Source organism: Vanellus vanellus, assembly GCF_965231255.1.
Source record: "Vanellus vanellus genome assembly, chromosome: 3".
NCBI lineage: Eukaryota > Metazoa > Chordata > Aves > Charadriiformes > Charadriidae > Vanellus > Vanellus vanellus.
Window position 1 is genome coordinate 38,432,130 of NC_138907.1, and position 24,905 is coordinate 38,457,034.

General features: G+C 37.6%; 1 protein-coding gene across 1 annotated transcript in view; it reads right to left on the bottom strand.

The window, feature by feature from the left end:
• Positions 1–24,905, bottom strand: part of CRIM1 (cysteine rich transmembrane BMP regulator 1) — a 200,696-nt gene that overhangs the window by 67,924 nt on the left and 107,867 nt on the right. Inside the window, exons 5-6 of the mRNA XM_082480172.1 lie at positions 16,828–16,949; positions 4,408–4,590 (exon numbers count right to left, since the gene is read on the bottom strand). Coding sequence (XP_082336298.1) covers positions 4,408–4,590; positions 16,828–16,949 — 305 coding nt within the window. The remainder of the gene's footprint in view (positions 1–4,407; positions 4,591–16,827; positions 16,950–24,905) is intronic.

Sequence of the window (24,905 nt, forward strand, 5' to 3'; positions counted from 1 at the left end):
GACAGATTTTCTGGCTCAGTTTTCAATGTCGTTTCATTTGGAGCATTTTACCCTTGAAAGCTACAAGGCCCATTCACCTGCTAGCAATCAAATTATGACTCAGGTATTTAAATAACAGAATTTTGGGGGATGTACTTTACCCAAGATTTCTCCTTGGGTTTCATCCAAATAAATAATGTGACTCTGTATATGCTAATTCATGACTTGAAATAAAAGTAGTTTTTAACCTTCGGAAAGAACGTTTTTTACTCTTAAGAAATGGGATGAGCCACACAGTAAAAATATCTGCATTACATGAATGTATGCAACTTATCATGGTGGCTAATAAAAAGATAACTGTTAGACTCAAAAATTAAATATCCGAGTATGTACAGTAATCACATCTAGTTTTCAAAGCAAGCAATAATACAAGTTACATATTAACGCAAATTCAATATATTAAAAATAATAAATACAACTAAAAGCACTGTTCTTAGCAGACATCATAAGCACAAGTCATTTGCCCACGCGTCAGTTTTCAGAAAGTGTTAGGTTTGAAGGATTTGGGAGAAGAGAGACTTCCTGTCTAAAGGAAAAAAAAACAAACACAAACCCACAAAAAAGGACTCAATGAAACTTGCCGAATATTTCTCTGAAGTTTCATTAACCCCCTTTGGAAGGTAGGCAATCCATGTTGAGTTTAGATAAAGCCAGTAGCAGTGCTAATAGCTGTTGTCTTATTATAAGCCATTATTTACTTCATGACAGTGTCAACATCCAGACTTGGAGTGAAACTGCACACAACTTCTACCTCTACCTGGCATTCACTCCCATCCTGAATTTTAGCAACATGGGTTAAGCCAACATAAACAACAGGTGTTTGGAAAAATAAGACATTTAAAAATTAAGATGTTTCCCAATCTCTTAACTTTGCACCTTTTATGATTACTTTGCATCTGTAATTAAGTCTTTTGACCTAGCTGAAAATCAAATCATACACAAACAAATGAAGTGAATTTTATCATTCCACTCATGTATGGAATTCTGATTGACAGAGAAATACAGAGAAAGCACAGAAAAGCCACATAAGACTCGTGTTATTTGCAATAGTCTTTTATGTGAGTCAAAGCACAAAGTTCCTGGTACCCTTAAAAGGTCAGTAGTATTTAAAGCTATAAATTGAGCCCAGCAAATTACATTTCCTGTTGCTGAGGAATCCTACAAGACTTTGAGAAAGAATTTGTCCCGGAGCTAAGGCAAGAAGAGCTTGTGCCTGTTGTACACAATGCACTGAAAATTTACCATTTGCCATTTTAAAATTTTTGCAAAAAAGAAGAAAGTATATTTCTTTTTATTTCTATCATCAAAAAAACGCTAGTATGAAAAAATTAATAACCCTGAAAATCAGTCATAAAATAAACTAATAGAAAGAGAATAAGTAGAAAAGTCGACTAGAAAAGCATGGATGGGTAGGCTGTTAAGTATACATTCTTCTCACTTAAAAGACTTACCTTGTCAATTTAGGTGTCACTGAACATAACCCAAGTTACTAAGAAAGGGATCAGAGCTTTCTTTTATCTTTTTAAATGTTTAAAGTAACCAGGAAAATAAACAACATATAGCTTACTATCCACTCATTCAGAAGTGAGAAATCAGACTTCCTTGACCATAGAATCATCAGAGAGTTTGGGTTGGAATGGACCTTAAAGGCCATCTGGTCCAACCCCCTGCAATGAGCAGGGACATCTTCAACTAGATCAGGTTGCTCAACGCCCTGTCCAACCTTGAATGTTCCCAGGGATGGGGCATCTACCAACTCTCTGGGCAACCTGTCCTAGTGTTTCACCACCCTCATTGTAAAAAATTTCTTCTTTATGTCTAGTCTAAATCTGCTCTCTGTTTTAAAACCATTACCCCTTGTCCTACCGCAACAGGACCTGCTAAAAAGTTTGTCCCCATCTTTCTTATAAACCCCCTTAAGGTACTGGAAGGCCACTATAAGGACTCTCTGGAGCCTTCTCTTCTCCAGGCTGAACAGCCTCAACTCTCCCAGCGTCACAGGAGGGGTGCTCCAGCCCTCTGATCATTTTTGTGGCCCCCCTCTGGACCTGCTCCAACAGGCCCATGTCTTTCCTGTGCTGAGGGCTCCAGAGCTGGATGCAGTACTCCAGGTGGGGTCTCACCAGGGCAAAGCAGAGGGGCAGAATCACCTCCCTTGACCTGCTGGCTTGATTTAGTGCTAGAAGCCCTAGCAGAAACGCACGCAACAGAAACAAGCCAATCAAACAGTGTCAGATGATTTGATAAAGGACCCTGTAACTTGGCATCTCAGTCAGCTGAGCAGGAACTAACTTACAGCCGTTACTTGAAAAAGAAGATTGGACTCCATAATTATAAGTCATTATCCATTTTATTCTATCTACTAAGGACCCGTCTTATTTCCATTGCAGGCCTAATACTCACCAACTCGGCAAACTCAAAATGAAATGGTAACAGGCTTTCTTGGTCATCTGATTCAAAGGTTGCAAAAACAGAAAAATCAACTTATAGCACTGTATGATGATATGGCAGAACGATGTATTGATAAATCATAAGATAGGCGAGTATTTACATCACCAAAGAGGATGAAGGACAAATCTAGAACTGTAAGTCCAATGTAGAAAAATCAGCATCCACATCCGAGTATGACAGAGCTGATCCAGAGAGCCCAGACGCAGCAGACACATAGACACATTGTTTATGTATCTGTATACATTGTAATATTGATTTCACAATGCCAAATCAGAATATTCACTTATGTGAAAAACAGTTATTATAGGAAAACCCAACAGATTTCAAATATTCCATAAAGTCAGCAGCTCATACAGCAATTTCTTCACCACTGTATCTGCACTTTCTCAGGAAGGGTTTCACCATATCAGACGTACCTTCTCTAAACTTTTTCAATCTGTCATTAAATGATGGTATAGCACTTAATCTTCCCCCCCCCCAGCTTGAAGTGTCTTAAAAGGATAGGCACAACTGTACCAGGAAAGATCAAGAAGCCCAGCGTCCTGTCTCCAACTATACTCAATAATGAATGCCTAGACCAGATCCTAAACACATGGCAAACGTGGACTGGTATCTCTTCAGAATACTTAAGCCTACAGCATTTGTATTTCCACTTCTCTGTATGCGAACACCACGTATCAACCTATCTGACATGAACTGATACACTAAAATACATAAAAATACAAATACTCTTGAAAGAATGACTTCCTGCTCCCTACCTTACCCACACTGATATTTCATTATCTGGATTTTGGTTTTGTACATCTCCGAAGAAGTTTTCAACAGTTTGTAACAAAACAAGCTGCCAAAACATTATCTTTCACTAGGTCCTGTGCTGACTGGGATGGTCTAACTCTTATAGCTGCCTCTTTAAGACTCATTTTTATGAGGTTTTTACTGTCACAATTCTCTGTCTGGAATGAAGCACAACTCTAATGGATCTTTGGCTCGCTTACTCCTGTAAGGAACTACAGGAATACTGAAATTAAGTACACTACAAAGTGTCTGAAAGTGACAGTAATAATTAGATTCCTCTCCTCTTAGGAGGAGATTTGAGATTTCCAGCTTATTTTGCTTACTGAGAAGTCATTCCTCAGTTTACTTTTAAACACAGGGACCAGGAGCGCTTCACAGGCCTTCGTCTATGCCATGGCCAAAACCTGACCCCCACCGGGGCAAGACCCAAGCGTAGAGCACCAGTCCCACCTCCCTCCGCTGAAATCCTGGTTGTATTCTGGCAGAAGATGCATCAAATATTTTCTTGTGTCAGCAAGAGGGCCAACATGAGATTTCCCACAGAACCCTTTTTAGGAGGACTGGAGGCCTAACAAGCAGAGGAGAAGGCTATCAACAGGGCAAAGGAGGATGAAAAAAACCCACTGTAGTCAGATTACTGCCCCATTTCTTTGCTGTAATTGTGGAGAAGAGACAGTGTGCGCATTGCTCTAGCTGAACAGAACAAGACTGGAAGAAGCAGGCTGCGAAGCAATGGAAACGTGCCTTAGGGCCACCACCGCTGCTTTGGAGGAGCCTGTCTAAATACCTGGTGCAGAAATTAGGAACAGCTTCTTATGTCCTTTGGGAAGAAGGACCCCAAGAAGTACTGCACTCTTGACCTTGTGTAAGAAAGTTCTGATGCAGAAGGCAAAGGAAACCCAAACAGCTCTATTTATATAAAAAGGGCAGCGGGTGAACGTCAGAAGCACTGCAAAGAACAAGACAGCACACTCAAGACACAGCAAAAATGTAGAAATAAACTGAATTAAGGAGGAGTCTGGGAACTTCAGAAGAACAAAATAAAGCATCATTTGCATTGAAGAGTCAAATGAAAAAAAGCAGTAGAATTAAGAAGCAAACAGGATTGAAAAGATACTGTACCTTCACACACGGGGCAGCACTCTCCTTCTGGCACGTAGTACCTGTCGCAGTGTAGCTCACCACACTGGGCAGAGAAACAAATAGAGACTCCACCTTGGCATCGACAAAAACGACAGGCATCCATTCGAAACATGTCTCCATCATAATATTCCATGCTGTTAAATATGCAAGTTGGCTTCACTTCTGAAAGAAGAAGGAGGGGAAAAAAATTAATAATGTATTTTACAGATATTGATAAATGGTAAATAGTTAAACTCATGTAGCTGCTGATAAAAGCAGATATAAAAGAGACAGTTGATCTTTCATTTTTTAAACTCAAATACAATGTTTTTGGGTTTGGGGTTTCTTTTAAGAACATGGTATATTTTATAGTCTGTTTCAACAATGGAGGAAAATAAAATGCTATTCAAAATTACTTTCAGAGCAATTATTTACAATTAAAAGTCTCCATTTTCAAAATTAAAACACTGAAAAAGGTTAAGGCCCCATTATTTCTTCATAGGTGTTAAATATTTCTCTTTCTGGATGAGCCAGAAGCTACTTCGAATTTCATCAAATGAAGAAAAAGATTTTTCTATTTTAAGACGACTGTTTCCGATGTTTCTTAAGCATAATCTTCCTTTCTGCAGGACTTTGTACACAGGTGGATAAAGTGCACTAAAGCTGTCCAATCCATAGGGATATGTTTAAAAAAAAAAAAAAACAAAACCCAACAAACATATTTTGTGACTGCATGATCTGCTATGCAGAACTGAATAATTCTCAGGTCAAGCAACCTGGGGCTGTACTAGTCAGTTCATATCTATAATCCCCACAGAAAATAACCTCAACTGTAATAAATATTTATGTGATCAGTGTTTCAAAAACACAAGACTCCTAGTTCTTGTATGCCTCCATCTACAGCAGAGCCCTAATGTATAATTAAATCCAAACTTCATGGGAAACTAAAAGCCTCTGAAAATTCCTAAGTATCTTGGGAAGGACATTGCCTATTTACCTTGTTAACATTAAAAAAAAAAAAAAAAGATTCTAACTAAAACAACAAAAGTTTGCAGATTTAACCACCTTTTTTTAAAATTTTTTTTTTTTTTTTTTTTATACCGAAGAGGTTTGGTTCCAGATTATGAAGCAGATCCACACATCATGAATACATCATAAGGTCTCCTTAGGGCTTTTGACCTTGTCGTTACCCCACACATACAGACTTTCCTCCACCTCCACCACCTACTGCCAGCAGAGCGTATTCTGTTCACCCAGCCTAACTGACACACACAGAACACCCACCCCAATCCTCTTACTTTCGGGGGTTAAAAACTTTTCACCTGAGTTACTCTTGACAATGATACACGTTTTCTTTAAAACTCTAAAGCATTTCAGGGACTTGAGTATTTCTTTCCACATACGCTTATACTGAACTCCAGCCTCAAATCATTGAATATGATTGTAAAGCACTGGAGTTGAAACTTGGAAGTATCCTGAGCAATGTTTGATTTTTACATGCCTGTTCTGTCTTCAAGGCATAATGTAGAAAGCAGCATTAAAAAAAAAAAATAGAGGAGGAAATACCACTGTGTCCGGGAAAACAGCTATGACCTCATTAGAAAGCAATTCACATAAACAAACACTTGAGAAATATTTCAAGTTTATGTAGCTCAAGCTGTTAGTTTAAAAACCTTCTCAAAAAGGAAAAAGTGCCAACACAACTCAAAAGCCCTTTAATCCATTTGTTTCTGACTCTACTGCTTTGACTGCAGCTTTTCAGATTTTTACTGATTCCCCCCTCCCCAAACAGTAGATCTGAATTCCTGCCTAGTTAGAAGTAGAACCATCATCTTCCATGAATGATCATTCACTTTTAAAATGTCCAAACAAGACCAAGCAAGTAACTGTAAATCCTGAAAGGAAACAGTATGTTTTATTTCTACAATGAAAACAACCATAGAATTTTACTATCCGTGTATTTTTACCATCCAGATTTATGGTAGTGTATACATTCATACTAAACTATTGACCTAAGCCTATACATCGAGCTATGAGACAAGGATTACTTTTGTTAGAACCATATGTAAGAGACTGCAGTCTTAAGACTCAGTCAAGCCAAAACAAGCACTAAACGAAGAACTCTAGCTTTAGATACTCATAAAGTGGAAGCCTTATGAAAGAGTGAGCACCATGCCGTGGAATTGTAATGTTGCGTTTCTTCCACCATGATATGCTGGAAGATTCTCTCAGTTCTCTCTTTTTTTAAAAAAAAAAAAAAAAAAAGTGCTAATTTTAATACCTTACTGATCTACATATGGCAGCCACAAAGGAGTCAAAGAACATAAAGCTAGTATTAAATGAACGCATCTTTTCCTAAAGGCTGGTAACCATGAATTAATTATTCTACCAATAAAGAGAATACTACAGGTAGAATTCTCCAAGTCCCAAAGCTTCGCTGTGTGACAAAGTAATGCAAATTGACTGAACTTCACAGCACAAAGTGCTTAAACATATCCAAAACCCCAAATCCCTCTTCTGATGCAGACTGCCACAGTGCAAGGGTGGGCATGAGACAGACACCCAGGCCACGGATTCGTGAAGACCAATTCAGTGTCCGCCAGCCATCAGATAACCCAGCAACACGAGACTGACCCACACCAAGCACAGACGTACAACTGCCCATCTGCGAAAGGAGCCGGGACAGAGCGGACGGTACCCAGAACAATACCGAGTTTATACTGGCTGGGAAAGGACAGGTGATATCACATCTCTGCTCCTATATGAAGTTAAGGATGACTAAGAGACCGGACCCGATTTAGCATTAACGTTGCTGCCACAGAGTTAAAGGAGAAACAGCTCTGGCACAAAAGTAGCTCTACAGATCTCACAGCCACAGCCTTTTTGTTCTGGGAGAGAGAGTCCTAAAAGTCAGTGTTGCAGCGAACCGCACAGCCTCACACAACACAGACGCAAACCGTGATTACGTCTCAAGACTTTTATCTCCAATCTGAACTGTGAACAGACACAATCCATTTTATCAAATCAGTTTTCTAAGCTATTCTACCTCATGCTTTTAAATCTAATTAAATACAGTTCCATTGGCTGAATAGCCCAAAATAAAACTTCTGTTGTTGAGATTTCTGTTGTTTCCCAATACTTGTGGTTTCCTTTGATTACAGTCACGGAACAGCTCAGAAACACATGCAAGTTTGTCAATCCATCCCTTGCAAGGCAACAATCCTGCACACGGTTATGCCAAGCGCACGAGATGCTTCAGGCATCAGCTGTCTGTAGGCAAGTTTGGGCATTTTCTTTTGTAGGATCAGAAATTCCATTCCTCCCGAAGCGGAAGCGAGATTCAAAACAATTTTCTGTTGTTTAAAGGACTAAAAGGTTCGTGCTTCCAGCACTTCGGATGTTCCTTCAGCATACAGAAGTATTTGTACCAGACTCTTGGAAGGAACCAGGGCAAGTGCTGTGAACTTTCAATTAAATGAAAGGGAAGGAAACTGATAAACGCGAATCCTGAGTCCATATAAACAAAATATAGAAAAGCTTTCCGTTTTTCAAAAGCTATGCTGATAGGGAGTTAAAAAAAAAAAAAAAAAAAAGAGAAGGATGCCTTTCATTGGAATTAGCCCATAACAACGTTAAAAGGACAACACACTGTATGCTTTGTTTCCTTGCAATTATGTAAAAACAAGGTAGGTAGAAAAAAAAATATTTGGGTTCTTACTCTTCAGGTTTTACTGCTTAGTGCAGTGTATTCCCTATTAACATAACTGCAGGGCAATTCTGAAAGGCCTTTGGTCCTGCATCTTCTAAAAAGATCATCCAGAAACAGAGAGATTAGAATTAAAACAAACTGTAACTATTATTTGTAAATCAATGCAATTATTTATGCATGTGTTTATACAATTATCTATACGTATTTGCACAGCTTAAAGGAAAGAAACATTATTTTGTGCACCTGCGAACGCAAAGAAACATTATTTTGTGCACCTGCGGTCTGTAAATGATATTAAAAGATATGCAGGATGCTCAGGAAAATAAAATTCAGCAATTCACCTTTGAAACAAAATGGAAATAATAAAAGTTTTATAGTAAGGTTTCTAGCAGAGAAAGTCCATATCATCACATTAGAAACCACTTTTATACCCAGCTGCCAAAACCTATATACAGTGCTGACTTTCCACAACAGTCTCAAAATTTTCTGTCCACCTCAGCAGCGGATCCCAATGCAGTAATCTTTAGGCAGCTTCAGAAGACAGCTCTTGCGTAGGTTGATATACGTGTCTCTTTTTACACACAGTAGACAAGACTGCGAGGTGTTTCCCACAGAGGCAGAAGACTTATTTCCAAGTGACCCTGTCAGGCGGCGGTTGCATCATGGAAAAGAGCAGGGAAAGATGCCCCAACAGAACCAGCTGTACCTGGTACATCCCCGGCTTAATCTTTTCTTCAAAAACCACAAGTAACAGAGAAACTGCAGCCTGCCTATAAAGCAATCCCACAGTTGAACTACCGTAACTAAGCGCAAATTGCGGCAAGTATAATTCAGGTTAGACAAACTGCAAACAAACAGAAAGAAAGCTTCCCAAGTTTCATTATGTTTCCCATCTTTAAGGTATATGTCCTACTGCTTTTTCCCTTCCTCAAATGTGCAAATTTGTTGCTAAGAGGACTCATCCCAGGTCTCCCTGCCTCCATCCTCTCTTACAGGTAAAATGCACACGTTTCTTTCTATTTTTAATTTTCTTCACCAGGTCATGCTTTTCAGTGTATGATTGTGCCTGTGGCTTTCCTCTAGGCTATCCCCCTTTTCTCTCTACCTCCTTCTGGAAACGAAGCAGTGCTGCTTTTTAACATCCTGCAGGAGGTTACAGCCCTACCACAGAAACAACACAGAAAACAACCAGGACAACCAAAGGAGGAGCTGGGACCACCGAGGACCATGGCTATGCTCTAAAAAACCCCAAACAATAACAGGTTTTCTCGATAAAATTACCAAGCAATCTTGGAAGCAAGCCATATCCTGCATAACAGAGGAATATGTTTAAATCACAGTACTCTCCGTCAGTCTGTCACAGGAGAAAATACACATTGCATGTTACCAGGACACGAGCATCTGAAACAATCTCAGTACCACTAAAAGGTACCAGCATAGCTCACCATTCATTGCCAGTACATTTGTGACAAGCCTCCAGTGCACGAGAGAAGCTAAAAATTGCAGGGGAAAAAATAATATCCCCAAACCTGTAACACAAAGCTGTGGTTTGGCAATATAACAGGTCTAACCATTTCTTCCATCCTTTGAGAAAAATATTTAATTCTAACCTGGTCCTCCGAAGTGTTGGCAACCTTGTCCAAGTTTAAGCATCTAGAAATATCTGAGAGTCAGAACATTACTGAAGACATTAGCTTACCAAGAAAATTCACTTTGGCAAAAAATGTTAGTACTTCACCAAAGCAAATACTGGAAGTATTTAGTTTTGGGTTGGGTTTTTTTTTTTTTTTTTTTTTTTAAACTTTTAAAACCAGACAGAACTGCACCATCTGGCATCTAATATTATTTGTATATGACATTCCAAAGGTTCCACAGAATCTATCTAGCATCTTGTTTTTCATTAAATGATATGAATGAAAGAAGTGAGTTAGACTTTGTCCTTATGTTATTTAAAATTCAGTCTCTACTACCCATTGACCAACCCTCCCACTCATAGCGAACCACTGTAAAAGCTTTAAATTTGGTTTCACATCCAGCTGTGGTCCCAACAATTGCTAACCCTCTGCTTTTGTTTATTTATATTTTATTTATATGCATCTACAGACTCAATAATTTTACCAGGAATTCTGGACTGACTGGCTTTCAGTTTTCTCCATTTTCCTTTTCCCTCCTCTTCTAAATTTAACTAGAAATGATTTGCATTGGTTCAGATACTTTTCCCAATTTGACTGTGGTGAGTATAATCCAGGTTCAGAGGATCTAAAACGTTTGACTTGGTTTGGCAGACTGGCCAGCTTTTTCACTATACTAGACTAAATTCTCACACTGCTATATCTAGTGATTAGCTGTGATTTTCAAATATTGTTCAAACATTCTAACTGAAGAAAAAACAAGCAAACCCAAAAAAACCAAACCCCAACCCCACAACAATAAATCTCTCTACCTTTTTGGCATCACTTTATCTTCCCTTGATATTAATCTTCCTTTTGTTACTTAACACACTGTTATCTTTTGCTCCTCAGAAGCTCCATTTTGCATCTTGTTATTTTTAAGCAGGTGTCTAGTTAAAGTCCACCACAAAATTCTGTGGTTTTGCATGTCCAGAGAGAAATATGCACTTTAATCAGGATCAGGACTATATTCAGTTCTCCGCTCTGGGACAGACTATGTTACCTTGGTCAAATCCTTACTTCTTAAGAGCACAGGCAAAATAAGTTTAAAGAAAGTGCAATATAAGTTCTGTCAGGATTAGTGCAATAAATAATGGGAATTCTGTGGTAATTAGCTGGTGTTTGTGAGGCGTTTCACTTCGACTCCATTCTTCCTTCTTTAGCAAAGCTTTTCCTTGCTGACTTTATATTCCCCATCAAATCCCTTCAGTACTCATTGGTGCTCCCTTTCAAAACAGGTGATTCTTATTTCCCTTTATCCTTTTCCACACCATGAGCTTAATAATGGAACCGCAACTGCTGTGAGGGGTAAGTGCATCAACAGGTGACAAGAAGTGTGATTAAAGAGGGATTTGAATCTCTCCTCCAATGCAGTACCACCGTATAGAGATGCAAGCACGAAGAAAGCCAGGAGGCACAGAGAAAAGAGAAATGCCTCATTTATGTCAGTGCTATCTTCTCAAGTGAGGAAAAAAAAGTACAGAAGCAGTTATAAAACACAGGTTATGTGTCACGTCAAGTGAGTGAGCTTGATGATTTAGGAGATCACTTCTCTGCCGCCATCTGATCATTAGTACAGCCTGAAACAGCAGTGTAGAAAGGGTCACATTCTTAAGTCCCAGGAGAAATTGTAATCCTTTCTTCCCGGGACCAATGGCAGTTACTTTCGTGCATGCATCAGGTGGTCCCATTTTCAGTGGACAGGGCAACGAAAGCCCACACCTCACCTCCGGGGGAAAGGGATGTGAAAGGGGGCTCCAGAACCACTCCTGGCAAGGCTGGACGCTCAAATCACAGCTCGTACGTGGCCGTGGCAGAAAGCAGCCTGGTCCCCTCGGCCTTGGACCGCACGGACACATTCAGGAGGACCACTCTCACACATGCAATTTACAATCTTTCATAAAGCAACCAGAGACCCTTTTAAAGCAGCGATTGTATTCAAGTAAACTTACTGAAAAGTGGAAACTCTGACTGACAGAAGGAAGCAGCTGCAGGATGCTCGGTAATTGCCCTCTCAGATTTCTAAGGCACAGCTCACAGTACGCGCTTCAGCGCAACTTACATTCAAGAGACCCGCGTATCAATACCTCATTAGAGGAACAGGCAAGTTTGGATACTCTCTTGTTTCCAAACACGTCCACTCTTGCTGCACGTGCACTTTTCAATCTCTTTAGATTCACTTGTTGATGCTTGTAATTTAATGCTGAATCTATTTTTTTCCTTACAAGCTCTGCCATGAAAAAAGGCAGCACACCAGGATTAGTAGACAAAAATCCTGATGAGTAATGTATTTTGGGTGGATCAGAAGAAACCTTGAATTAAACTCTCTAAAATGCAGGACTTTGCAAAGGACTACAATCTTGGGAATCTGTTGCTCAATCTTCCCCAAATTTACATCATATACTGTCTAGTATTCTCTAGATGGAAAGCAGATTTCAGACAAGTGCAAGCAAGGAAACTTCACGGCAATTGGGATAACCTGCCTCTAAGTACAGCGATATAAAGTTTCACCGAAATGTGCACTGTTACAATGCACTGGAACCACACAATCGGCACAACCTAATTTTCACATATTTAGATGAAATTATTTGCTGCAGATTTCTCACGTTGCCTTATTTTTTTCTGTATCTACCACACACATTGCAGGAACAAGCACATTTGACTATGAATATAGCTTGTCCCGGAAAACTTCACTACTGAACACCACTACAGTAATCTCCAATTCCCATATGCAACAAGCAGTGTTACAGAATGGTTTTGTTTACAAAGATGCTTTCCTTCAAAATGAAAGAATCAATACCTGCCTTAAAATTGACCTTTTTAATTGACTGACCTTTGGGACAAGAACCACGTTCTAACGACAGTAATACTTGTGCATTAATTGTAATGATGAATTCTCTGAACCACAGTGGTGTTTTAAAAAGCACAAATTCATGTCTCCAGTTAGTGTAAGTGTGTTACGTAAAATATTCCGATCTCTGCGTGGATTCATGATGATTAAAAACGTCACACAGAGAGCATCAGCTCTCCGTAATAATTTTTTTCTTTGTTGTCAATGAAAAAGTTGTTCTCAGCACTTTCTAAATTATTTCCTGTTAAAAAAAAATAATTCAAAAAGAAGCTCAACCTACACAAAGACTGAACAGCCACAGACAGCAGGTACTTAACAAGCTCCAATTAAATTGAAATGTCAGGAACATTTTCAAGCAGGATTAAACGTTATTTTGGTGCTAATGTTTATATAATTACATAACAAACTATGAGAAACAGCAGATTACACATGGTGGAACCTTAAGGACACACCCATTACAAATCTGAAGCATGAAAGCAATGATTAGTGTACTGACTTACTGCTGTATTTATAATCAAACAGGAACAACTACTCCATGATCTGCAAAGAGTGACTACAGTAGAAGTTCCTCTCACCGCAGATCAATACGCTTTTTTAAGATTGATTAAGCAAAAGCTAGTTTGAGACAGCGTGTAGCGGTAACAACGATAACCACACAAAATCTACAGCTATATCGTAGAGCTTCGAAATCAGTTTTACATTAAATCCAGGAAAAATGTTTGTGAAAGAATGACTGCTCTTGTCCCCCAAATGCAGACAAAGAGAATATACTGCAGAGTCTCTACACGGCACATATTTTGCTGCCCTTACTCATTAACTCCCCCTCAACGCTGGCCAATGCTGCTGCGCGACGAGAGCAGCCCTCCTTCCTGCACAAAGGCAGCCTCCCCACGCTCCCTCTGAACACACAACTCTGCATCTATCACACGGCACACACTCGCAATAAATATTGCAGAAAGCCGGCCTGCTTCAACACTCTGCAAGCACATCATTAGTGTTACCTACGTACAGAATTTAGCTACCCCACAATACACAAACAGGAATTTTTTTTTTTTTTTTTTTTACAGTCTACATACACTTATTCATAACGGATAGCCTTATTTTAAGGCAACTCAGATGATCAGCATTATTCCTGACTGCTTCCCCCCCGCCTTGAATTATTTAATTTGAATATTAAATATATGTTATAACAGCAGGAAAACTATACTAATGTGACTGTTCACATGTCCTTTTTATTCCACTCTCTTGCCTGTTTTCACCGATTTTCAAACACAGGAGTAACTAATGGAACTCGTTGGTAACACTGATTACACAACTTCCCCACTTACCATCTATAACGCCATTAACTTCCATTCGATTAAAACACACTCTTTAAAAAGGCATCTAATCCTAATTGGAAAGGATGAAGATAAGGAATTCGGCATCTTCCCGGCAGTTTGTGCCAACAGCTAACCACCCTCACTGCTGAGAACAGCATGTCCTAGATCTTACAGATTTGGCTCTCATTATTTTGATGACAATTTTTTTTAATGAAGTGAAGAAATTGATCCAAGCCTGTCACTGTAAGATACTTCCTCCATCTGTCACTGTCTACTATATCTCTTCTGCACTTGTAAGTATTTCAAGACCCTTCTAAAAACCAGAATTGGATCTTATATTCCACTGTCAGTCTCACAAACAACATGCTCCCCTCCTCTTCATTTTAAACTGACAGAAATAAGAGTAGGGATTATATATATACAAAAATAGAAATATATGTATTAAAAACATTAGAAATAGATAAATAAATATTTTTATATATATTTATATTTATATATATATATATTTACCAGTTTGTCACTGCACTAGACATTTATTTAGCAAGTTCTTGTCAGAATTAGTTTTCTAGGAATTTAGAGATTTTAGAGGTGTGGCTTGCAATATTTTTCCCTGATATGAGACCCATAACCATCCTAAAATATACTTGAAAAAATCCCAATTATAAAGCAATGCAGATCAAGTTCTATGACTGTTCTGTCCTCTTTACAAGTGATCTGTCACACTATCCAAACATCATATACAAAATTCTCTCATGAGTAGTTTCACAGTTGCTCCCAGCTTGTTGATAAAAATATTTCGCATCTTCAGGCTTATAACTGTTTCCTCTTTCCAAAACGAAGCATCATTAATAATTGCACCTGGAAGTTTCTCACTTCTATATATATACACACCTTCAAGCCGCATCATACAGCATTATTTTTTAAAATCTGATTGTAGCATTCAGAAGCATAAAGACAAATGCCTTTCAAAGAAAACCAACCAAAAAAAATACCCCAACATACAAGTATTTAACTTTTCTGACCAAGTTTCTCAGATTATTTTTTTTAAAGAGGAACTAAAAAAAAATAATTTTCATACTTGCCTGCAGTATTTTCATACTGATGTTTTAAGGACATAAGGCAAAAGATTACCTTTCCCTATAAACTTTTGTTTTCCTCCAATCCGGCCTTTCTGCTTTCCTCTGTCAGCTCCCCTTCAAAACCTCCTATTTTTATTTCCAATTTACTCTGCCTTCAGAGACGACTAAGGTGAAAATTAGCAATGGGAAAGCCTGAGAGGCATAAAAAAAACCCATGACCCAAAAGCAGGTTCAAGCTTTGGAGTGAGCTACAGTGAGCAATAAGGCAATGAGGCACAGGGCAACAGTGCTAAGACAGCCCAAATTCACTGTTAACTATGAAAAATGAATATAACTCCTCCTTGGAAATGGGAGGAGTATGGAAATGACTACAGACAAAAAAAAAGTGGGTAATTCAAACAGCTCCATCTAACACTTGATATGATATATACGGCAACAATTTTGATAGCGGTACCCACAAATAACTTGTGGACCAAAGAGAAACAGAAGTGTTCGCAAGGTGGTTTGTTCTTTCGAGACTGTTTCACACCAACAAAGGCATCGCAACAGAAATTGGCTTCACATTTCTTGCTCAAAGTACTAAAGTAAATACCAAATCAAACACGGCATTGAGGTGTGCCACACAATTCAATCAAATTCAGAAAAGATACTTTAACAGAATGACACAAATATGAAAAAAAGGAAGATGAATATTACTTTAGTATAACAGGCAGTATATAAAGAAAAATTAGGTAATTTGCATTTAATTCTACAGTATTTACAATCTTATCCCAAATAGTGCAAGAATTAATCTGAAAGATAAAGAACCTGTGATTCTTCCTGATGCAGATACTTTTATTCATATGAAAGAAACTAATTTTTATATATGATGCTCCATTACATGCACTAAGTATTATTTTTGAATCAGCATTTGAGTCTTTAAAATATTACTACATGTAAATATCATAAACAGTCTCCTGGGGACATGTATGTCTCTCTATGTATATGTGCATATGCAATGAAGAATGTAAAATAAAAGCTGTTTCAAACATATAATACATGCACCACTGAACAAGATTGAATATTGCTGAATAAATATTTAATTACTAGATACTGCACCAACATGTAACTTTTTATGCTCAGAAATTATGGGAGTATGCATCCCTTCAAGGGTATTTTTTCCCTTCTATCTACCAATAGTCAAATATCTCTCTTGTCATATATATAGCATATATGCTGTTATATAGATATACATATACACATCATAAAGCAGTTGTGAGATATAGTCACTTGCATAACACATTTCAAGGTTTTAAACGTTTTCTGAACATTTACATTGGGAAACAAAGAATGCGAATCAGTCTATTCTTACACTGACTTACAATTTCCAAAGGTTGTAGGTCCCTGTTAAAAATTACTTTGCAAACGTTTCTTAAAGCAAACCCCATAGTGTAACCAGCACGCTTTCGTTCACATCACGCTTAGCAAAAGTTTCACTTCTAAAAGGGCTCTACTGTTTGCTACTGGCAAAGGAGTACCTGAAACACATGCAATGAAGGAGTCTTGCTAAAACTAAAATTCCCTGTGTCACAGGGAAAGGTGCTTTAGAAATTAAAGAAATGTGACTGCTTATAAGTGACGCAGTTTCCCACTTAAGTACCTTCAGTAGAACTTCCAGTTCCCTCTTACTGAACGAACCCCAAGAAAATTAGGTCTTAGATCTTGACAACATGGTAAAAATAACCAAATGCCCTGCATCTCCCACAGACAGATAAAATCCTCCTCTCCAGGTGCAAGAGAAAGCGTCACGTACCATTGACACATTCAAAGACATCACAGCACTTGCCAGGTGTTCCATCTCCACGCGACACTATCTGGGGAACGGAGCCTGCCTCGCACATGGGGAAACCACATAAACCAGAGAGACACTCGCATCTGAAACCAAAGAACAGTAAGGAAAACCCCATAAATAAATGAAGCCATGTATAACGGGAAAGAATAAGCAAGAGGAAAACAGAAAGCTAGAGCACAATTCCAGTATTAGCATATTCATATCTTAGAACCATCCTTTACTAAGACAACAGTGAAGATAGCTTATCAACCTGAAGGTGGTTTTTTTTTTTAAGCCACCTGAACTCTGTTTGCTGGTCAAGCAAAGAAGGTGGTACTGTGCAACACCAACACTTCCCCAGTGCTGTACGTAAAAATGTAGAAAACTGTTGTTCCAGATCGCTCGAAAATAATTGTATTCTCCAGACTTGCAAAATTAGGCTTCTCCAATTCTCTCTGAAAAATCAAAATTGGTGAAACACTAAGAGCAATAACTACACTGATTCATCAGAAGAAAGTTCTTTCATTAGGAAACCATATTATACCCAGTTTTATATAAGGAACAATTAAAGAAAAAGGAAGACCATGCAGCATCTTTAAATCTAAGCCCAATGAAAATAACTGCAGGTTCTTTTTTTGTTTTTTGATGGTGCTGCCCAATTACACGAGATGCCAAATACTGTGGGAGACTAGGTATAGTAACTACTGTGGTCAGGTTTAGAGATCAGATCATTCTAAAAAGAGTATTTTCTCCATGTCAGTAGTATTTCCTTGCTTATTTAAGGAAACAGCCTAAAGAACTGGAAGACATAAAATGTAGATAAACACTAGTCAGGTTTGTTTCCAGATTCTTTGCTTTATGATTATCATAATTTAAAAGTCAAACACTTAAGACTCTTGATAAGTTTACATTTAACAAAATTCTTGCCCTGAACAATGGGCACATTATAGGGATAAGCAGCAGTGATTCAATAAAATACAAGACAAAAGGAACAAAGGCAGATATGCAAATATCATAGCTGAGAAACTTCATGGAACAGCACTTAAATTTTTCAATTGCAAATCACAGATTTTTTTGTAGAAAAACTTGTAGATTAATTTTGCATACTACAAACACACATGAATTTCAATAGGAAAAAAAGAACTCAGCAGAAGATCCTGTAATTATGAGTTAAAGAAATGAAAATAAGAACTCTACTTGTTAATAACTATTCAAATATTTTAAGTATTCAAAGACAACCCCCGCATTAAATCACTCATTACTAAGATGCATCATTAACACTTACTGCGTTTGCTTATTCTTTACGCTTAAAAAGCAAGAAGTCTGGTTCTCCCCCATGCACGTCTCCTTAATTGCTCAACACCCATTTTGTCTTAGATCAGCATTCAATGAATGAGGAAGAGCCCCCTCTCAGACAGGTTTTTAATATCTCTCCCTTTAATCTCATCAGTGTTACATTCTCCACCATATAGTATTACTCAAAGGGAAGTTTGCAGGAAGAAATACAAGTAAAGTCAAGGAACGCCACAGAACCTTTATTATACTATCTTAAAAAGGATTCTTAAAATACTGCGTTATAGCACTCTGTTACTATAAAGGGATAAATGTGCCCTTGAAAAAACAGCATTAATTATAGCAAATTTACAAATAAAGTTAAACATGTCAATATAAATGAAGCAATTTAACTCTATGTGTACATATATACTACAGTGCAGTGACAGTTTTAAAACAAGCATTTAAAGGTGTTCTTTTTTAACACTGTGCTTACTGTAACAGTAAAGGATAATGAACTAAACCAACAAAAAAGTAAGAGTACAGAAACCACAGCTTTATTTAGCATACCTTTGCTTTTGACATTTTCTTCTCAACTTCTTTGTAAATACAAAAAAAAGGGGGAATCTAATTATTTTCTTTACTTCCTGCCCTTTGCCTTCAGAGATGTAGAAGGAAAAAAAGCATTACGGCTTCTACTACACGGGATCAAAAAACCCAAAGGATTTGCGATAGCAGCTTCCCTTTAAGAGGGCTCTAAGTATTCTTACAGAATTCTGTACTAGTGTCTTACCTTTTGCTTCCCCCAAAAAAGTAAGACGCTTATTGGGGGAGGTTAGAAAAAAGATGACCTCTAGCAATCATCGAAAAAGAGCAATTAGCACTGTGAGATTCAAGGAACTTGTACCTTAGCCCACCTAGCAGACATTGCTTTGGGAGATGCTTTTCCCTCGTGAGAAGAATGAAATACAGAAATAAGTGCCTACATACTGCTAAAGAAGAAAGAAAATAAGTCTTTTAAAACGTATATAACAAAAAAAAAAAAGTACAGACATAATCTGAAAGCTGTATTAAAAGCCTACGTAAAAATACTAGGTTTCACTTCAACCACCCTATAGTCAACATTCAGATAACCTCTCAGAATATAGGTAGGTCAAACTTCCTGAAAATTCATGTCTGTCACAGAGAAAATGGCACATGCGATGGAAATATAGTTGCGGACTTTGATTTTCCAAGTATCATGAGCTGAAATTACCACTCTTAGTTTTACTGCCTTCCCAATAAGCTTTTTAGACATGCCTGTAGCTTCTCTATTCTTTGCCTCGCATTCATTATCACTGATGATTTAAGTTGCAGGAGAATATTAAATGATCAGATTAATAACTTGACTGGGAAGAAAATGAGGAGTAAAGTACAACTGCTTAAAAAAAAAAAAACAAACACAAAAAAACCACCCCAAACCAAACAACAAAAACATATGAATCACCAGATTAAACAACTTAAGATAGGTCAATCTTCCAGAAGAAAGGCTGAAAAAGATGTTTAAAAGACTGCTGGGAGCCAATGTTCCTTTCTGCAGAAAACACTCCCTTCCATTCAGAGCACTCAAAGCTTCACATACTCATTCCCAGTGTAAGCAAACAAAACTCCACCCTCCGTAATTTTTTAAATTAACTTCCCATTTGGTTATAAAATAATCCACGCATAGGAGAATGTCAAAGTAGCAAATGGTCTCAGATGGACTTTTAAATAGCCTGCATTCTTTTCAGCCAGCTCTGCTAGGAAAACCTTTGACCATCGTCCAGGCTATTAGCATGGAAAACATTGTTTTGGAGACAGAAGTCTTTCAGGAAGAAACCCAAGGAATTCTGGTAGCCAAGCACGGCTGTCGCACTGCCAAAACAACAACATCTGGAAATTCGGAGTAAGTGATCCCGTTCTCAGTAAGAGAGCAAAATGAGCTTTATAGTACTAGATTTTTCTGAAGCACCTTTTGGAGCAGAGGGACGGATGGAAGAGCAGTTGTGGTCCAGTTCTTGTGCTCTCTTGCGGGCAGAAATGATTTCTATAAAATTCAGCTGTTCAGACTTCTGATCAGTTAGGGCACAACAGTGCTTTTGAGCTGCTCCCTCTATAACTGCAACTTGCCCAAGGAAAGCCAACACAGCAGAAGTTACTTTAAGAAAACCTTCCGAGAGAGAAGACAGCTTTCTACGTCGCCTTCTCTCTTTACACAGCCTGCAGCAACACCACTGCAACAGCAAATAGCACAGTGGCATCCAAAAGTTCCAAGATCAAAGGAAGGTCAGAACTTGAAGAAGGCGCTCACGATCTCTCCCTCACACACCTTATCAGCAAAGGCTCTAAGGAAACATGTTTTTTGGGACGTTATATCATAACAGCACTCAAGTCAAGGCAGGAAGAACATGCCCTTTTAACAAGGAAGAAAAACCCTGCAAGAGAGTACAATGTCCCCTAGAAAGAAAAAAAAAAAAAAAAAGGGAGAATCAAACAGTCACGCCAGAGACTTAATGGAGTGCAGACTGAAAAGGTGGTGGGATGGCTTGAGGGAAGCAAGAATCCCAAGGAAGAAGTCAGCTGTACTGAAAGTTTGATAATACAAAATAAACCTGACTGGTAAAAGGAATTGTCTCCAGTTTTTCAGGTTAAAAAATAAAAAAAGTAACAACAACAATCCTAGAAATTTCAACAACTGAGCAAGGGAAACTTCAGTATATAAAGAACCAGAAACAAGACTGTGTTCATTAATCAATGCTCTACAGACTGAGGAAGCTAATTGCTTCAGTAATATAAAAGGCCTGATTTTTAATTTCAGTTTTTAAGTTCTTCAAAACAAAAATTATTTCATCACTTGTTTCTTTTATGTTTGAAGGGGTTTTGGTTTTTGTTGTTTTTTCGCTTTTATATCATGATTTTACTTTTTCCTTTATGTCACCAGAAGTGCGAAAAGGAAAAGGAAGAAGAAAAATAAATCAAACAGAATACTTGTAAATGACAATTTTTATTTAAAATCTAATTATCTTGGTTCATTTACTTCTGTTATTAAACAGATGAAAAGACAGAAGGGCTTGGTTAGCCTCAGAAAAGCTGTTTTGATGGTAGGATCAAAAGAGTTCTCCAGGCACAAGGCATAATGGCTATGAAAATAAGAACCGGCACCCTGGAAAAAAAGATTTAGTACCAGTGAATGGAAAGGATGGGGCGGGGGTGTGTTGAGGAGAGGGATATTTATTTTGAGGATCAAAACAAAATTAAATCTGAAGCACTGAGACTAGAGAAAAGCATTCCTGAAACATACATCACATTCCTGTGGAGATTTTATCGTGGTCCTTCTTTTTTTTCCTTGCAGGAATCTAATACAATTTGCATTAAAATTATTAGCACTTATGTTACCTAAATGTAGTAGACAAAACTCCCACAGATCTGTGAATAAGATAAACACTTAAAGATATTGTAAAAGAAGGAATATTGAGAAGAGAACTCCCAGCATTATCAAAGCTTGATGAGCTAGTGGCAAGGAAGAGATTAAATGCAAACCCCTCCCTATCACCAAGCATAGGGTATAAGAGATGACAATACAGCAAAATGAAATATTGACATAGAAATCTCATGGAATCAGTGAAGGATTACGTCCATGTTACTCACACTTGAAGCCACGACGTGAGTTGGGTAGGCAAGATGAGGAGTTTTAAACTGGTCAAGCTACAGCTTCAGGAATCACCCAAATGCTACTCTTAGAATAAACTCCAGTCCTACACAGAAAGTGACACTGCAGGCAAAGACAAAGCCATTGGGACACCTCCATCCAAGAAGTTCAGCTAGAATTTCTTCAGACATGCAGACTGAAGAGTTTTCATCCACAAGTTCAAAGTCACTGTTTTATACATTTTGCGCTTTCTGTTTTAAAGATATGATTAAGCAAGTCAGTAATGAAAATATTCCTTTTTCCTGGAAAGCTTCTAGGATTTCATTTTGGAGATCAGTAATAAACTTGTCGAAAGAGATGGCAGAAGAACTGTGGAGGTTGTGTATAACACTTATTATCGGACCATTTCCAAATGCTCAAAAGTTTTGTATCACTTCTATGTGAACTAAGTGACTCTTCCTATTCTAATTCTCCAGGGGTTTTACTTATCGGGAAATTGAAGCTAGTGTGTTCCCAAGTAAGAATTCCATTCTAAAATTCTGGATATTGTTACAGATACCAAATATAATAGTGCACTTTTCCTTTTCCATTAGTATAGTACTCTTTATACATAGGGGACATTTAAATATTACAAAAGGCAACTATTTAGCTTTTAATTAAAGATACTGTGAAAGGGAACGTTTTTTTTTTTTTTGTGCATCTTTTGCATATTATTAGTGTTAGGAAATAGCAAGCAGATGCTAAGCAAGGGAAAAAGTCGTAAAGTCAGCATTCACATCAAGTAGATTACCATCTTTCCAAGGCTTATTACAATCCAAAGAGCTCATTTAGCTAAAACACTCAATTTCATCCTTTGACTAATGTTAAATTAACTGATCTGTTTCCGGGAGGGATGAGATGGGAAAAGAGGACAGTCACAAGAGTCATGCCATGGTACCAGTAACCTTACAACCACTGGACAAGTGAACTGATTTTTTCAAGTACAGTGATATATGTATAGACCTTTTTGAATTCATCAGTATAGGAAATAGAACACAATATAAACCAGTCCAACCCTGCATTTTTCTCATGTTTTCCCGTGCCAGCTTATGTCTTTCTCTGTTGAAGATCTCTTCGTTTGTAACCGCTATGTGCCTCAGTAACTCTTTGCTTAGGTTTATCAGCCTCACCCTTCACAATATAACAAACATTTCAAAACCAAAGGTAAGACATTAGTTAAGACGTGATACAAATGTTACTTATCTGGTATTACAAGAATCTACTTTTTTTCCTTATGTCACTACTTTTTAATGAGGAATTATAAATACCTGATCCTCTTACAAATAAAAGAAATTCCTAAAGTATTTTACTTGAGGTAAAAAATCACTTACAAATAATAGTTTTATAAGTAATTCACTAACTTCAATATTCCTGTAACTTCAAGTTTTCTTACTGGTGAATGACATCTCTCCCTCAAACTAAGCCATTGGGACTCAACATAAGCAAACAAAAAAAAAAAACCCCAAAAGCAACAACAAAAGCAGCAAAAGAAAAAAACCCACCAACCTCCCCCAAACACATAATTTTCTAATTTATCTGATCGTTTAATTTGATGTCCACTCTTCCTTCTATGAAAGGAAAAAAAAAACCCTATAATTGATTCCACATTTAGCTGTTCCATGCCACTCATGGTATTAAACACCTTTTTTATACTCAATTCTGTACAAGTTGAGGAAGAATAAATTGACTAAGACTCTGTTCCAGAACTGTTCCATGCTGTTTTCATATGAGAGAGACCAGAAAGCAAACCATCCAGAAGGGGCAAATATGACCTTCCTAAAAATGTGGCAGACCATTAGATGACCATTTAGCTTCTGAATTTATTCCATTATGGACTAAATTTAAAAATTAGGCCAGAAGATTGCTCCAAAATCCCAGTGTTTCTGAAACCAAATAACTCCATTCAATTAATGAGACCTTTTCCATGTAGTGGGAAACATGTATGCAAGAACTGTAACCCTTTTCTGGAAACAAGATTCTTGAAATTCCACCAATGACACTTTAAGGAAGAGTACTGAGAAACTAGTTATTATTTTAAAACTGTCCACAACCTTCAGTTCCACTTTTTAAATATTAAATACTTTAAAAAGGAAAAAAGGAAGCAGTGATTTGTGGCTCCTGAAGGCTGACACAATGTTTCCTGCTATTTTCTAGAGGAAACAACTTCAAACTCTTTTGATATAACCTCAGTAATGTTGATATTATCATCTGCTCTGAGTACTGTTGGACATTGCTGGGAAATTCTCATGTCTACTTGCCTTCTAAAATGCAAACATCCAAAATGATAATTCTACTGCTTTATTATGCGTATGGGTCTCCCTAGGCATCTGTAGAGTTGTGTTTGAAGACAACTGTCAAAGACATTATTGATCTCTCTGATACAAACAGAAATTTGCCTGTTCGAGTCAGAAATAATTGTGAACTAAATCACCTGTTCCATTTCAAAACAAGTTAATAGATAATTAAGTAGAAGAAATGGAACAAAATAGAGTGGGAAGTCCTGGGGGCAGGAATGAGAGCAATATTCAGTGTGATCAAGCTATACACTAATTCTTAGATTGACAAGTAAAAACAAATTTGTAACAGAAAGGCATGTCTACCAGCTTATTATAAATTGAAAGTGTTCAAACACCAGCTTGCTTGTTAAGTATGCAAACAAAACCAAATTATATCAACACTACAATCTCATTCTACTTCCAAGCATAAAACACCATCTAACAGTAGATATGATTAGGAGTTACTTTAATTTATCTGGGTTAAAATGTCTTCTTAACAGTGAAGGAATAAATATACCATTAACACAGCACGCGGTTAGATTACAGCACTATATATACTTTTCCATAAAGACTCATACATAAAAAAAGGACACCGCTTCCATAACTATGATCAATACCTCCTCCCCTGTACAAATGCTGGGTTTTATTTTTGCTTACGGGAAATCTGCTCCTTCCTTTAGGTAGCATTGTCTTGAAAGCTTTTGCAGTTCAATACTTCCTAGGAGTTGGTGGAAAAGTACGGCTGTGTATTTTGAACTTATACAATGCAGGTGCAAAAAGCTGATCTTATAAAAGATGCAAGCAGG